This window comes from Schistocerca cancellata, chromosome 6, assembly GCF_023864275.1.
Source record: "Schistocerca cancellata isolate TAMUIC-IGC-003103 chromosome 6, iqSchCanc2.1, whole genome shotgun sequence".
Classification (NCBI taxonomy): domain Eukaryota; kingdom Metazoa; phylum Arthropoda; class Insecta; order Orthoptera; family Acrididae; genus Schistocerca; species Schistocerca cancellata.
In genome coordinates this window covers 199637328-199653118 of record NC_064631.1, presented here as the reverse complement: position 1 = coordinate 199653118, position 15791 = coordinate 199637328, and the positions used below count along the sequence as shown (strand labels likewise).

Sequence of the window (15791 nt, the reverse complement as noted above, 5' to 3'; positions counted from 1 at the left end):
ATCTAGCTGTGCCCAGAGGATAATTTAGTCAGTGGCAATAAATAAATTGGAGTTCTCTTAACATGTCTCTTTTTCAGGAGAACTCTTCAGAGGAGCTGAGCTGCCTCAGAAGTTGTATGATAATCTCAGTAATATTACTGAGGTCACACAAATATTGTACTTTTTTTATGTCCCACAAGACATGCAGAGCAAATTTGAGTAAACTCACATCGCACTGTTAACAAGCAGAACAAAGGAAACAAAAGCATAGTAATTATGTAATGCCCAGAACGAATACCAACAGATGCACCCAAAGCACAATGCAATATACTGACTGCATAGCTAATAAAGAATTTTTTTTAAAACAGTGATTCAGTTTAGTAAGCACTTGTACGAAAAATACGTATCAATAGAGATATAACATTGGAATACATACATATATATATATATATCTCTTTCTCCTTAAAACACACACACTCTCTCTCTCTCCATCTCTGACTGACACACACACACACACACACACACACACACACACACACACACACCGCCAACACACACACACACACACACACACACACACACACACACACACACACACACACACACAACTTTGACTCAATAGACACTGTGGACCTGTAGATGGATGTTTAGTGAATCTGGAACTGCAGCCAGCAACCTGGAAACAAATAATATATCCGCACCACCCAGAACGCCTTCCATCCACTGGTGTTCTGTGAAATAAGCAGACACTCACATATTTATCGAAAACATATAACAAAAAATTAATTTGAATTTTGTATCTCTTTCTCCATTTTATTTACTATAAGCTTCCTGCTGAATACTTAATCCACAGAAAGTTTTCTCCTACTCTCATATGAATATTTAAATGCTCTGCTTTTTATCATCATTATTATTATTATTACTGTTATCATTGTTGCTGTTATTATTTGCACAGGAGTACTTCTTTCCACTCTAATCAGTCATTTACTTCCATAACTTTGTAAATTGTAACTACATTTTACTTCAGTGCTCTCAAATTAATATTTATACATAAATAAACTTTTATCTAATATGCTTCATTCTTTATCTTATTGAAAGTGTATAAAGAAATATAAAAAGAAGGAAAAAAACACACATCGACAAATGGAACTTTAGGTTAGTACATGCCCTACACGAAGTTTGGAAACTGCCGCAAAATGTGTGAAACTTCAATTAAATAACTTCTAAAAACAGATCTACCCAGTATGCCTAGTCATAACAACTTGGATCCCAAATGGAACTTCTTCAAACATTTTACTTTAGAAACTATTTATGGAAAAACTTGGCAAACAATGGGAATGGTCATGTAACAATGTCCTCTGAGTAGGCATACTGGCGGACAATTTGGGAGTGATAAAAGCAAAATGAAGATCAAGTAATGCTCTTCATTTTCAGGAACATCTAATGCTTATAATGGATTCTTTACAATGGTCTGGTAACATACTACCTCACTGAAGACAGGATAATGTCCACACGAGAAAGCCAATAAATCAATCTCGCATAGTTTCTATAACAAAGTTAAAAGACCATCAGCAGATACAAAGTTCAAACAGAAAAACCTTTATGTGTGTACACAAATGAAATGTTCCAACATCAGTTAGTAGCAATGTATTCATTAATATAAAATTTAATGTTACAATTGTAGAAACTTGTGAAAAATTGCAAAGTGTGCTCACAAATGGTAACCAAATATTGTTAATTGTTTTAATAAAAATGGTTTTGTGTGGTGATTATGATAGGTGATAACAAAAAAATATATATCTATATACATACAAACACACACGTAAGAGCAACAGTTCTTCCCCCCCTCCTCAAAATATCAATATCAAATATTCTCAATAACGAAATGAATTTATTTAAATAACAGAATATATGAACAAATGAGTATATCAGCCAAAGAAACTCTACAAAATGTTGCGAATGCTAACAAATACAAAAGACGTAATATCATAAGACTTGTCCTTTTTTTGCCCCAGAAACGAGTAACATTATTCAAGGTATACCACATCAACCATGAACAATGCTAAAAGTGAGGACAATTCCAAAAGATGCCAATGTGTGCGACCGAATACCGAATAAATGAGAACAGAGCACAATGGGTGAGTGTAGTGTAGTGTAGTGTAATGAGGTGTAGTATAGTAGTCACCGTGATGACAGAACCTGAATTATTAGCGAGCGCAGCCCGGGCGTACCCCCTGGCGCTCGACTGACAAGATGCACCTTCTCCAAACTGCTTTGACCTGAAATTCTGCTGTGAGGGGAACAAGCAAATGCATAGAAAAATCACGTTAGATAAGATATATTGAAACCCTTTCAACGGACTGGCGTAAGATCTTCAATGTGATACTGGACCGAAATAATTTTAATTTTATTTTAATATCTGTATTCTTTGTAAGTAATTGAACATCATATTTATTGTGACCAATCTACATATGAAATCAACTAGTAGGTTACGAAAATCTTAAGCTCTACTGTATAGAGCTTTCGAAAATTTTCTTTCCAAATTCATTTAATAAAGAAATCAGTTTTTAAAGCAAAGCATAAAAATCAAGAAATGTTGCAAGTTATTTGGATCTTACGCCAATCAAAATTATAAGCAAGAACAATGTTCCCAAACATGCATAATAACTAGGCTGTTCAGACGAAAACTGTTTGTTTTATTTATTATGCAATACACAGTAAAGCCTTTTCTGTGAAACTTAACGCAATAAAATGAATTGTTCAGTGATTCAAGACTGTCTAAGCAGAGGGAACTTTGCTCAAGTAATATTACACAATTTAAAGCAAATGGCACATGTACATTCACTCACACATCAAACTTATATATGCAGAATACACGCACAGGCACCAGTTGCTCATTTCACAGCCACACACACACATATATAAATATCACAAAACAAAAGAGCCATGTGCATTTGCTTTCTCTTTCAAATAAAAAGTGCAAAAGCAACAACAGTATTAACCTTATGGCTCAGTTTATTATTTTAAAAAAATAAGTAAACTGGGTCACAAGATTCGCAACTGAAGCCACTTTTTCACTTAAATAAATGTGACACCCAGTGCTAGCTTCAATTAAGTTATAAAAACTCTAATAATAACTACACTTCTGCAAAAATAGCATTTGACTCCGATCAGAATTAAGTAATTTACATGAACATAGTGAAAAACTATTTTCCTCCATATGTGACTGAATTCCATTAAAAACAAAATCAATATAAGCTAGCAATAAGTTTCACATCTGTATCATTGTGCGCATGCTAAAGTAAGCATGCTTATAGAGCAACATACGTTTTGAGAACAGTCAGTTTATGGTTATTCATGGGCGAAAAATGTGTGTATATTTAACTACAACTGAAAAAACTTTCCATCAAATGGATGCATGGTGTCTTGTTTACACCAAATACAAGGCTTACAGAAATAAAAAATTAAGGTACAAGAAAGTAAGAGAAGTAACAGAAGTTAAATTTCCTTAGTATTATCCACATCTTCAGTAAGCATTTGTGTTCCAAACCATGATTAACCATATGAAATGGCAGAAAAGTTATGAGCATTGTGAATTGAAACAGATGACTCATAATTCTTGGATTTCCAATTACTGGAACAAGAATCCACATTTTAATAATTAAGACTTTCTTAAAATTTACAAACAGCTTTCACAAGACTTCTTTTCCCACCAATGGGACAGAGGCATAAAAATGTCTCGTTTCTCTTAAGGAATCAATTCTTGCAGTTCTTAGTATAATATGAGGATGATGATCACAATTAATGAAACTTTCAACATGTGATACATCTCATCTAGAGGTGAACGGTAAAATGGCATTAAATTTTTGACTTGCAAATAACTTCTCTTGCCTGATAATGTTAAACTGACTGTTCATAAAATGGCCACATGGCTTAAGCTCAGTGCACTTTCTGTTTACCTGGGGCTTGGAGAGCTGCAGCTACTACAGGATTTGTAGTAGGCAGGTAAGTGAATGTGTGAGGTTCACTTGTCTTACCACTTGACATAACAAGCAGCTTCACTGTCACCGGTTCACTGATGTCTATCCGTCTATATGGGGGGACTGTGCACACAAGATGAGTCTGCAAACAAAAAAGAAAAACATTGTCTTGAAAAAGTACTGAAAAAATACATTTTCTACCAAAAGATATTCTTCAAGCAGTGAATTAAGCACTTAATAATTTGAATCAATGCTGTTGCAATGGCCAAAATTACTCTGTGAATAACAAGTAAATACTTTAATAAGTGTCACTCTGAGTGAGGATACTGTAATCAATCTTCTTTTCAACCATGTCATTATGTTTTATTTATCAAGAAAACTCTCATCCAGTTGTCTGGACATTGACAGTAGCTTTCTACACTTGAAAGGATATTGACAAGTATGTCTGTTTAACCCATATAGAGTCACTGATATGTTTATATTTCTGAAATCTGAAGTGATGAGAGGAATTAAAAATAACTGAAGATAAACACACATAGAAATGTGTGATTCATCAGTTCATTTGCATTTATTGCTATACAGGTATTTCTAAAGTATGTGCAAAAACTGCCATCATATTTCAGATTATGAGAGGTGTCCCAAACAGGGGGGACGGTGGGAGGATAGAGATGGATCGGAGGATGGCATAAAGACAAAAAAAAAAAAAATACACACATCATACAGATTGTGTATGGCACATTTTGTAAGAGGTGCAAAACAACACGAAAACTCTGTGCTTTATTGAAAAAAAAAAAAATGATCCACAAGAAAATATGGAATACAGAAATAGATACCACAGCCATTGTTACCAGCCCACTCTAGTCAGTATGGTACTCTGGAGAAAAAAAAGAAAACAGTGAAGGTATTACTATATTGCATTATAATGTCCTAAACTCCACGGAAAAAAAGAAGATTTGTATTGGCAGTCATACACTGTGGACCAGAACAGACAACACCCTGAAAGCAAAAATAATTATTCACTAGCATACAACACATTGCACACAATAAGCAAGAATCTGCTTCTGCACAAATACATTAATAAAAATGGAATAGTCGCTTTAAAAAGTGGCTTGTATTGTTGAAGAAAAATTGGGAGATCTGTGTGCACCAAACTGAAGGAGTATCTTTGATGCTGAAAATTTTAGAAAACAGACTCCACTTTCGAATGGAATTGTTTAGAAACTGAACACACATTTCCCAGACTGCATCCAAACCCGAATGATTAGTTTTGTTGCCTTTGGTGCGGAAGGACCCAGGTTTGATTCTCTGCACCTCCTCATGTTTTTTTCTGAGGCAGCAAAGACTGGAATGGGCTCTACTCAGCCCCATGATGCCAAATGAGGAACTGTTTGTGTAAACAAGCCGCAGCTCCATCAGGATTCATCTACTGGCAATGACAGCTGGAGAGATTAGCAAAATGCTGATCACATATCCCATGATCACAGATCACTCCTCATACTGCTTTATAGGCAGCAGCTGGCCAGCTGGAACAGGTCTAAGGCCTAATCTGTGAGCGGTGTTTAGCTTTTAGTTTGTAAATACTTCCCACAGATCTTTAAGTATTACACTGGGTAATGAGAAGACAGATACTTTCAGGGCTTAAAAAACATTGGACTGGCCACCCATAACTGCAGCTGAATGACCAAATGAATTTTGCTTTGTCATTACTGCAGGTCACTACCAGAAGCGTTAAAGGAGAACTCTGGTTTCTCTTTTCCCTCCTCTTATCCACCTTGTGGAGGTTAGTTACATAAGTTGTATCACAAACTCAGTCATTAAACACTGTGAAAACTGCTAAAACAACTTTGAGATCATTTTATGTAGTAAACAGTACCTCACTATCAAATGGTGTAGTAAGAAAATATATATGACCTTCAATGTAAGTCAAAGCTTCCACAGCTGTTGTCACTACCAGTAAAATTCTTCAGGGTATGTAACCTTATTGTCAATATGTAAAATTCTCCAAAGTATCGGCAACTGTCACAAATGGCCGAAATTGAGAATTTTACACACTGACAATACAGTCACTCAGCTTAATAGCCTGAGGAAGGCCATTTATAACACTGGCCGAAACACTGGAGAACTTAACATATTGACAATGCAGTCACATACATAGATGAATTTTATTGACAGTAGTTTTCAACCTGTAACCTATGCTGTATATTTCACCTTGAATGAGCATTAGATAATTCATTGTTGTACACTGTAAGACAGTAATGCATTTTCAATTACCACTTAATTTGTTAGTTAGTTATGGACTTTGACTCACAGTAAGTAGATGTGTTACTTCTCTTCTAATGTTGTTTGCAAACATTGTAACTTCTTTGAAGATAATACTCAGTAAATGTCTGAAGATGGCCTTGTAAGCCGAAAACCAGTTAATAATAAAAGTAATACTGTAGAACAAAAGCAAACTGGTGCTTTTCATTTATTATAATGTTGTTCTACCAAGAACTGACGGAAGATTCTGTTAACAATCAGTAATAACTTTGACATGTAAACAATATTTGTATTTCAAACCTCAAGAAAGTGAATGAGTACTGCTTTCAATTAATTTTACAGAACAGTACCCAAGACTACACTCTTTGCAAATGTAGGCTTCCATGAACACTGTTACACAGAGTTTCTTAATAATTGTGTATATAAAGGCACTTTATCAAAGACACATTTCTGTGTACCAAGTGAAACAGGCTGCCAGGTAGCAATAATCCCCCCCCCCTCTAAATCCTTCAACAAGGAAGCCATAAAACAGTTAACTACCAACACTGTTTTCTGAAAGAAGCAGGAAGCTTAGAGTTTAACATCCCACTAACAACAAGGTCATTAGACACCAAGCACCTGCCTGACTTGCAGAAGTATGGAGAAGGCCTTTTTTAAAAAAAAAACACATACACATAAATCTGGGTGATCGGATTGAGAGCTGAAATGCTATCATCCTGATACAAGTCTTACTGCTGTGGCCACCTCCCTCAGACCGTTTCCCGAAACCAACTGACCTCCACAAATTACTGAAACACAGGACTGTTGCAAACGTCTGCACCATTTTAAAACCTGCTTTTACTGTGTGAACCAACAACAGGACACCAGATGCCAAGGGCTTCAATTGAAGCCAAGAAGCCCAGTCCAGACTGTAAACTATACAGGACACAAATGGTGTAAGATACCAACAACGATCACTGTACAATAAAATATACGACACCTGCGAACAGACAGTAAAACACATGGCATGGCTTTTTTAAAAGCCCTGATGAAATTTAACAAAATATGGAGGCATAAAAATGTTTCTGATAAAATGGAAGGACATAAGAAGTTTAATGAGCAGTAACATATTTCATAATGGGAAGAATAACATATTATTTCTGACCAATGTCACAAAAATGGAAGAAATTTCTATCCTAGAAGGTAGAGAATGTACAGAATAGGGAAACCAAAAAAATTAAAGGGGTTGCACATACAAGAAATGTGCATATTGTCTACTTGGTGCCACTTATTACTGATCTGTGGAGTCTACTTTCACCCAGTCACACAAGATGCCAACCTTCACGTTTGCCTACTGTGGTCCTCATCGGCATTTCAAGACTCCAAGCAACCAGTGACCCAACCAAAAATATTTACAATTTTAGCAAGATAGACAATGCTACCTCCCTCACCATCTGGCTGCCCAACCACCTTTGGATCAGCAGAAATCTGGTTTTTCACTGGTATTGCATCTCAGTTGCTTTATGAACATTTGTAATGCATTAATGCAACTGCATCTAAAGGCATGCACAATTTTTATAAGATGTTTCATAATGTTCAGTGCCTTGAGCGACATTGTCTTTACACCCTTAGGTGTGGTTACCAAGGCTGCCCTTTTTTTCCTCCTCTCCCCCCCAAACAGGCCTTATGATTGGTTAGATGTACAGCCCATCTCTCCTGTGCCACACTCTTATGTGCCATTTTTAATTTCAGAGGAACACTTATTCAATTATTTGCTGGATATATTCCGATCTCTGTCTCCCCCTAAAGTTTTTGTCCCCACGAGTCTTTCAAGGTCTTTTTTTCTTCCCCCCCCCCCCCCCCAACATCTTAACACATGTCCAATCATATTGTCTGTTCTTCTAATAAGTTTTTTCAAGATATTCCTTTCTCACCAATTCTGCACAGAGAGAGAATCAGAATGTTCCGAGATGTGATGTTACAGAATAAATCTGAAAATTAAAAGAAGTGATAGGACATAAGGATATGTGAAATGTATTCCAAATTTTCTCTCAGTTGTTCTGCCACTAATGCTGCTGAGTCGGGAGGTCGGTAAAAGGAGCCAATTATTAACCTAGCTCGGTTGTTGAGTGTAACCTCCACCCATAATAATTCACAGGAACTATCCACTTCTACTTCACTACAGGATAAACTACTACTAACAGCGACGAACACTCCACCACCGGTTGCATGCAATCTATCCTTTCTAAACACCGTCTGTACCTTTGTAAAAATTTCGGCAGAATTTATCTCTGGCTTCAGCCAGCTTTCTGTACCTATAACAATTTCAGCTTCGGTGCTTTCTATCACCGCTTGAAGTTCCGGTACTTTACCAACACAGCTTCGACAGTTTACAATTACAATACCGATTGCTGCTTGGTCCCCGCATGTCCTGACTTTGCCCCACACCCGTTGAGGCTGTTGCCCTTTCTGTACTTGCCCAAGGCCATCTAAGCTAAAAAACCGCCCAGCCCACGCCACACAACCCCTGCTACCCGTGTAGCCGCTTGTTGCGTGTAGTGGACTCCTGACCTGTCCAGCGGAACCCGAAACCCCACCACCCTATGGCGCAAGTCGAGGAATCTGCAGCCCACACGGTTGCAGAACCATCTCAGCCTCTGATTCAGACCCTCCACTCGGCTCTGTACCAAAGGTCCGCAGTCAGTCCTGTCGACGATGCTGCAGATGGTGAGCTCTGCTTTCATCCCGCTAGCGAGACTGGCAGTCTTCACCAAATCAGATAGCCGCCGGAAGCCAGAGAGGATTTCCTCCAATCCATAGCGACACACATCATTGGTGCCGACATGAGCGACCACCTGCAGATGGGTGCACCCTGTACCCTTCATGGCATCCGGAAGGACCCTTTCCACATCTGGAATGACTCCCCCCGATATGCACAGGGGGGCACATTGGTTTTCTTCCCCTCTCTTGCTGCCATATCCCTAAGGGGCCCCATTACACGCCTTCACTTACTATCTGCCCAACAGAGCACAATTCATCCATTTTCTTACTTTCCAACTTTACTTATTTTTAAATTTTAAAATTATTTTAGTTAGTTAGAAATAACACTCACAGGAAAAGCACACAAAATATTCTACACTCTCAATGAAGATTGTGCATCCTCTCTAACATAGGTTTCGGAAGAGACTGACTACAGCAATGCCACACACCGTAAGTGTCTTGGGGATACACAGTTCATGTACAGACTTGTCACTGACTACTGGGCTCCTGTGCAGAGACTTGTATATCTGTCCGCTGAACTCCTTTACACACTTGTCTTGAGGACTAAACTCATGCACAAAACTGTAGCCTTCTCAACAATAGAGATATTTCACATGTTTATTACTTTTATCATTTCGAACTCTTAATGATGTGCTACTTAATTGAGAATAAACGTAGATGTAAAAGGGGTATTTTTTTAACATAGAACTAAAGCATAAGATCCAATTGTTTAATATTTTGTTATTAAAATAAGTAATACTAACTACATACAGGGTGATAGTGCTAAATAAATATAAGTTACAAGTTATTACAATGAAACACTAAACCATATAAATAGACAACAACCATAAGATTGACTGTAGCATAATGTTAATTATTTCCTCACTTTCAAAAATTCATATCTTTTATCACAGTCAAATATAAGTGTACAAAATGTGCGAAAATCAAATTTGTATATTCAGTCCCACCAGAAAAAACTAGCCCCAAACGCTAAAAAATATAAAGATTTTTAAATTTCAAGAATTTATCAAAAAATAAGGGAACATTTGTCAATGTTCTTGCTCTACATAAGGCACGTAGTTTATGAAATCTAACTAGAGGGAAAAAAGTACACACTGATAAATCACTCCTTGGTTGTTATTTTTGGGTGTAGAAAGTGGATTTTCTAAATTTTCAATATCAAACTTTGGTGGTCATGTTGACTGGTTACTTTTGAATTTAGGGTATTTTGGCTAGTAAACAATGTGTAGAGGAAACTTTTCTAAAAATAATCATGTCAACTGCAATGTTGTAACTTAACCCAGTGCAAAGATATTCAAATTAATTCTAATGTCTCAATATTGCAAACTGTCATGCATTATAAATAAAAATGGTCATCTTTCAATAATGGTGCACGATACTGTTTTGAATTTCTCAATTATAGGGTAAGCAGATATAAAAAATCAAAAATTTAAAAATGGTCAAACAACTTCACTGAATCACTTCATATGGATTGAGCCTTCAGCATTTGACTACAATAATTAAAAGAGTTGATAGGACAGAGGATCGCCGTGTAATTTGTTTTCCAGCATGGGGCAAGCAAAGTATAACCACTACACAAAATGAGACTCTTGAAAGAACAGCTACGAATATTTGCCGTGTCTTACAACATGTGTTTCTGCAGGACAATGATAGCTGAAATGAGAAACCACTTCACACTAAATTGTCAAATACAAGAATTAAGGAAAAATGATTTGGTAATGTTAAGTGACACATCATGATTGTATGAGAAGCCTCTCGTATTTCCTAGAACTCTTAAATGTTGATAGGGACGTGAAGAGGTAACTGATACAAAACTGCACAGAAAGAATGATAAGGATTGCTCCTACAGCCTGAACAGTGTCCTGTTTTGCCACTGATATGTAGCTCATGGAGATTTACAGTATTTAAAGAAATAGAAAGGAAAATTAAGTTCCGAAGTTGAACTGAGAATGCTTAGTTGTATGCATTCTTGGACAACTGCATGATACTGAAAAATGTCACTGAAAGTGGCTAACTATCCTGACTTATTAAAACTATGTAACCATAAACTGAACCAGAACATTTGCCTCTAATAGGCAAACAACTACATGTAAACAAGAGGTCCTCATGCATGCTCATTCTGGTTTCAACGGTGTTTTTAGAAATTCTCTTTCAGCAATAATTTCCTCTGTTTAACACATGGTGAAGTTCCAAGAGGATTTATAGGAAATTATGTAAACAGTACACAAAATCGCAACATTCCAATACAATCTGCAATTTACCTGTTGAAGAAATTCCTTATCAGGTTGGACAGATTCTTCCCAGCACGGGTCTGTGTCACTGTGCTGGAATAAAACCCTGGAGTCTTTCAAAAAGTTCTTTCCAAGAATAAAAATTTCCATTCCACCTGTACACGGACATGATGATATTGACTTCTTGCAAATTTCAGGAACTCCAGGAGGTTGTGCTGAAATAGATGTTAAGTGTACTGTTAGCAATATCATTTTAACAGTTATATCATTATTCAGCTTCATGAAAGTATCACTTACTGCACACAATGGGCTGTGAAGCAGTCTGTAAAATTTCTGTAGAACCATCATCATGAGTAATAGTGGTCCTAAAAACCATACGGCATCGAGTAGATTTCTTCTTATTTCGTGTACCAGACTGTTCAGGAAATCTGTGCTCTACATCAACATTCCGTTCTTTCAAAATCCCAACACAGTCACAGCTATAAGTCAAATTACTTATTAGACAAATTCCACACAGAAGTTCTTTAGTTTTACAGGTATTTAATAATAATTTATATACAAAATTGCAAATATAGAATACTTACGTTATAACCATGTCTTTAGTGGGATCAAAATCTACTTCAATAACAATTGTTCCATCAATTTTTTTCTCCACACACGGTGTAGAATTCTTCCCACTTACTCTGCAAGCTTGATAAAACATATGTGGTGCAACACGGCCCATGTCAGTGCCAATGAAAACTTGCATTACTGCTGGTTTGTTGTACCCAACAAGCTACGACAAAAAATATGAGCAACTATATAGAACTTTTAACTAACCACAATGACATTTTCTTCACATCAGTAAAAAGAAAATAATCAGAGTTATAAAAATTATATCCTACAATGATAATCAAATTATTAGAATTAATTTATATTTTAACAATAATCTGTCTTACAATTTGACATTCATGATAAAATCAACCAGATGTCATTAATTTAACACAAAAATACCATCTTTATCTCTTTGGTAATTATGTTCTTGAAACAGTTTTTGCCACTGAGTCACTGGCATATTGTACTGTATATTTTGTGCCCACTATGACAAATTTTGGAAATGTCGTTGACATTTTTGTACTAATATAATTAACTGCAATTGTCATCATTCATTTCCATTTACATAATTTCTTTAGTGTTTCATTGTTGAATCATTGAGAGGTTTCCACAACAAAACAGTATGATGAACACCTTATTACCAGGAAAAAAAAAAGAGCTTTCATGTACATGAGAAGAAGCAGCTTTACAACATTGAACATAATCAAAAACTTCCAAAAACATCAAAAAGTTGGGAACCTACAGTCAACATTTGTTGCAGTAAACACTGTCAGCAGCATGCTGAGCTCCAACACCATCGAACAGTTAGTTGTGGTAAGTGTCCCACCTTGAAATACGAGGGGGGACCCAAAAGTAACCGGAATCGTAATGCTGCACATCGTGTGCTTGCAGTAGCAGGTTGCGCCATCAGAGTGTAGTAGTAGGAGCTCTGCTGAGTCATTCTGCCACCCAACAGTGAGAAGTGTGGTTTCTTTGGCAGTTCTTTGAGTGTGCGTAAAGTGCAGACATGACACGAGGAAATGGCTAGTTATGGCTAGTTCTTACGAACAACGTGCGGCAGTGAAGTTCTGTTTCTTGCTCAAAAGAACGCTGCAGAAACTGTTGCGATAATTCAGACAGCCTACAAAGACCATGCTCTTAGTAAAACACAAGTGTATGAATGGTTTTCCGGTTTAAAAAGGGAGAAATGGTGGTTGAAGATCAGCCCCGTTCTGGGCGACCTTCAACTGCTCGAAGCAAAGACAACGTTGACAAAATCCGTGATCTCATCAGTGAAGATCGACGCAGGACAATCGACCAACTCGATAACTTGTCTGGGTTGTCCTCGAGCTCAATTCAACGCATCTTGACAATCAATTTGGGGATGCAAAGAGTGGCAGCAAAATTCGTGCCAAAGCTTCTTACCGGAGATCAAAGGGATCGTCGCATTCAAGCCTGTCTTGAAATGAAGGACGTGTTCAAAGATGATCCACATTTTTCAACAAAATCATTACAGGTGATGAGTCGTGGTGCTATGGGCACGATGCAGAAAGTACATAACAGTCATCACAATGGAAGTCACCTGGCTCAACTCGACCAAAAATAGTTTGACACGTGAAATCGAATGTGAAAACAATGTTGATCTGTTTTTTTGACATCAATGGGATCATACACTCTGAGTTTGTCCCTGAAAACCAGTCAGTAAACCAACAATTCTATTTGGAGGTTATGAAATGGCTTCGCAGAAGTTTGTCACGAAAACGTCCAACTTTGTGGGATTCTGGCGTGTGGTTCCTGCATCACGACAACGCTCCCACGCACACAGCTCTCAGCGTTCATCAGTTTTTGGCCTCAACGAAGATGACTATCTTGACCCACATGCCCTATTCGCCTAATTTAGCACCCTCGGACTTCTTCCTATTCCCAAGGATGAAAAGAGACTTGAGAGGGAAGTGTTTTGCGGATGTGGAAGACGTAAAACGCAATGTCATGAAGATGCTAGCAGGTATCAAAGAGGACGAATTTAAAAGGTTCTTCGAACACTGGAATGAACATTTGGACAAGTGTATTAATGCTAATGGAGAATACTTTGAAGAAGCTTAAGGTTGTATCTGAAAACAATAAAGTATATGCTTTCTAGAAAGAAATTCCGGTTATTTTTGGGTCCCCCCTCGTACAGGCAGTGGTGACTGATAGGTAGTGTCTCCCAAAGTCCACATTAGGTTGGGAGATGATGGTTTTCTTGTGAGACGGTGAAGCCAAGAAACATGAATTCAATATCAAGGATGTGGTGACAAACTGATTTTACTAATAATAACTAAACTGGCAGGTAAATTCATAAAAGACATTTTTTCCTTTCTTTTTTGCATATCAGATACTCTTAACATATGCCAGTATAGCAGCACTCCACTCTGACGTAGCTGGTTTGAAGTTTCATGATTAGAGAGACTTTTCATTGTTACTACTTTGCAAGGCAGGCGACATGTGATGCTGGTGGTATAAGTGATTGCGGTGGTGTTTTAAAGTTCCTAACCATCAGGCTTTGTGCCAATTTCCAGCGTTAAATTTCAAATCTGTCCGAGTGTCTCATGGAGTAAGGACATGTGGCAATGTTGCTGGTGATATGTTTGACAAATGAGGACGTTAAGCTCAGCAATCTGCTTGGTGCTATTTCAGAGGCATAGTCAATGGCAATGTGCTGACACTAGCACCCCATATGGCTGGTGCCTGATGACCAGGCACACACGCCTTAAAGTATTGCCCTGCAGGTTGCCATCAAGCCAGACACCTGAAGCTGATGCTGCTCGACTTCACTGCACCAACTGCTGTAGTAAAGAGGGTGCCATGATCACCGGACACAGCCAGCACTATTTCACATCCATGAGACCATGCAACACCAGCCACATCTTGGCATCCACATGCTGGGCGGCCTTTGTAGGACCACCACCTGCAGCTCTTCAGCAGTCAATTCAGATTCTGAGTAAACAACAAGTCTGTGATGCAGTGCTACTGGAGAAAGAACACCAGTGCACCACTAATTGTGACTGTGAGTGATTCTGACCTTGCAGAGTAATCTATGGTGACAGGCTGTGCACTTTCTTTCGCACTTTTGTGGAACTGTTTTCAGTAAGTGACAATTACTTTTATTAGATTGGGACAATCTCTCATGTTCTTTCATAGAGAATCAGTAGTCTGTTCTTAATGTCTTCTATTGTTCTCGTGTAGAAATAACGACATTGCACACAAGAATTTAAAAACAGTCATTTTGTTAGAAGATGTGATTATTCTGTGTGGTCTATTTGAAATTGTCCCATGGGCTTACTGGGTGATGTCCACATCACCTGACATTCTGGTAAACAGACACTTAAATGCAGTCGACTTCAATGGAGTCTCGCAAGTCCCAGTCTTCAATCCTGCTGGAGCTCTTATATGCCGAAAGTCTTGCTTATATTATGTATGTATTTTAATTCTCTCCCCAGTTGGACATGAAAGATGGGTGTAGCTTTGGGACCTTGCCTATTATGTGCTCTAATTCTTCCCAAGATGAAATAAGCAACAATTAAGTAACATTTTTTAAAAACCAAATATTCAGCAAAGAGATTTCCCTCTCTGAGTGACAGACTTTCTAATGATGACATGTTGTTACAGATGTTCAATTAGGTAAAGCAGCAATCATCCAAATTAATCCAAATTTTAAGAAACAGTAAATAGAAATATATGGATAATTTTAAGCTTCACTTTGAGTCCCATTTTGTTAACATTCTACACATGATTACCTACACATGTGCCCAACAAGAACAGAATAAATGTAAAGAGCATGTCATAAGCCATTATCTAGTTGAGCATATCATAAGCCATTATCTGGTTGCTCCGGGGCACTACAAAATCAACTAAAGAAATGAAACAAAATAAAAGACAAGATTCTCCCTGCAATAAATCTCTACTTTCAAGAATTTGTTTATTGCGCATAGTGCACTTCATTCATAAGAAAAGAAATAAGTATTTCCTA

At 37.5% G+C, this 15791-nt stretch overlaps 1 protein-coding gene across 3 annotated transcripts in view; it reads right to left on the bottom strand.

Annotated features, from left to right (window-relative positions):
- LOC126191486 (nuclear factor of activated T-cells 5-like) overlaps window positions 1-15791 on the bottom strand; it is a 376907-nt gene that overhangs the window by 33133 nt on the left and 327983 nt on the right. For all 3 annotated transcript variants that reach the window (XM_049932371.1, XM_049932372.1, XM_049932373.1), the window contains exons 6-9: window positions 11794-11984; window positions 11507-11688; window positions 11240-11424; window positions 3939-4101 (exon numbers count right to left, since the gene is read on the bottom strand). In XM_049932371.1, the coding sequence (XP_049788328.1) occupies window positions 3939-4101; window positions 11240-11424; window positions 11507-11688; window positions 11794-11984 (721 nt within the window). The remainder of the gene's footprint in view (window positions 1-3938; window positions 4102-11239; window positions 11425-11506; window positions 11689-11793; window positions 11985-15791) is intronic.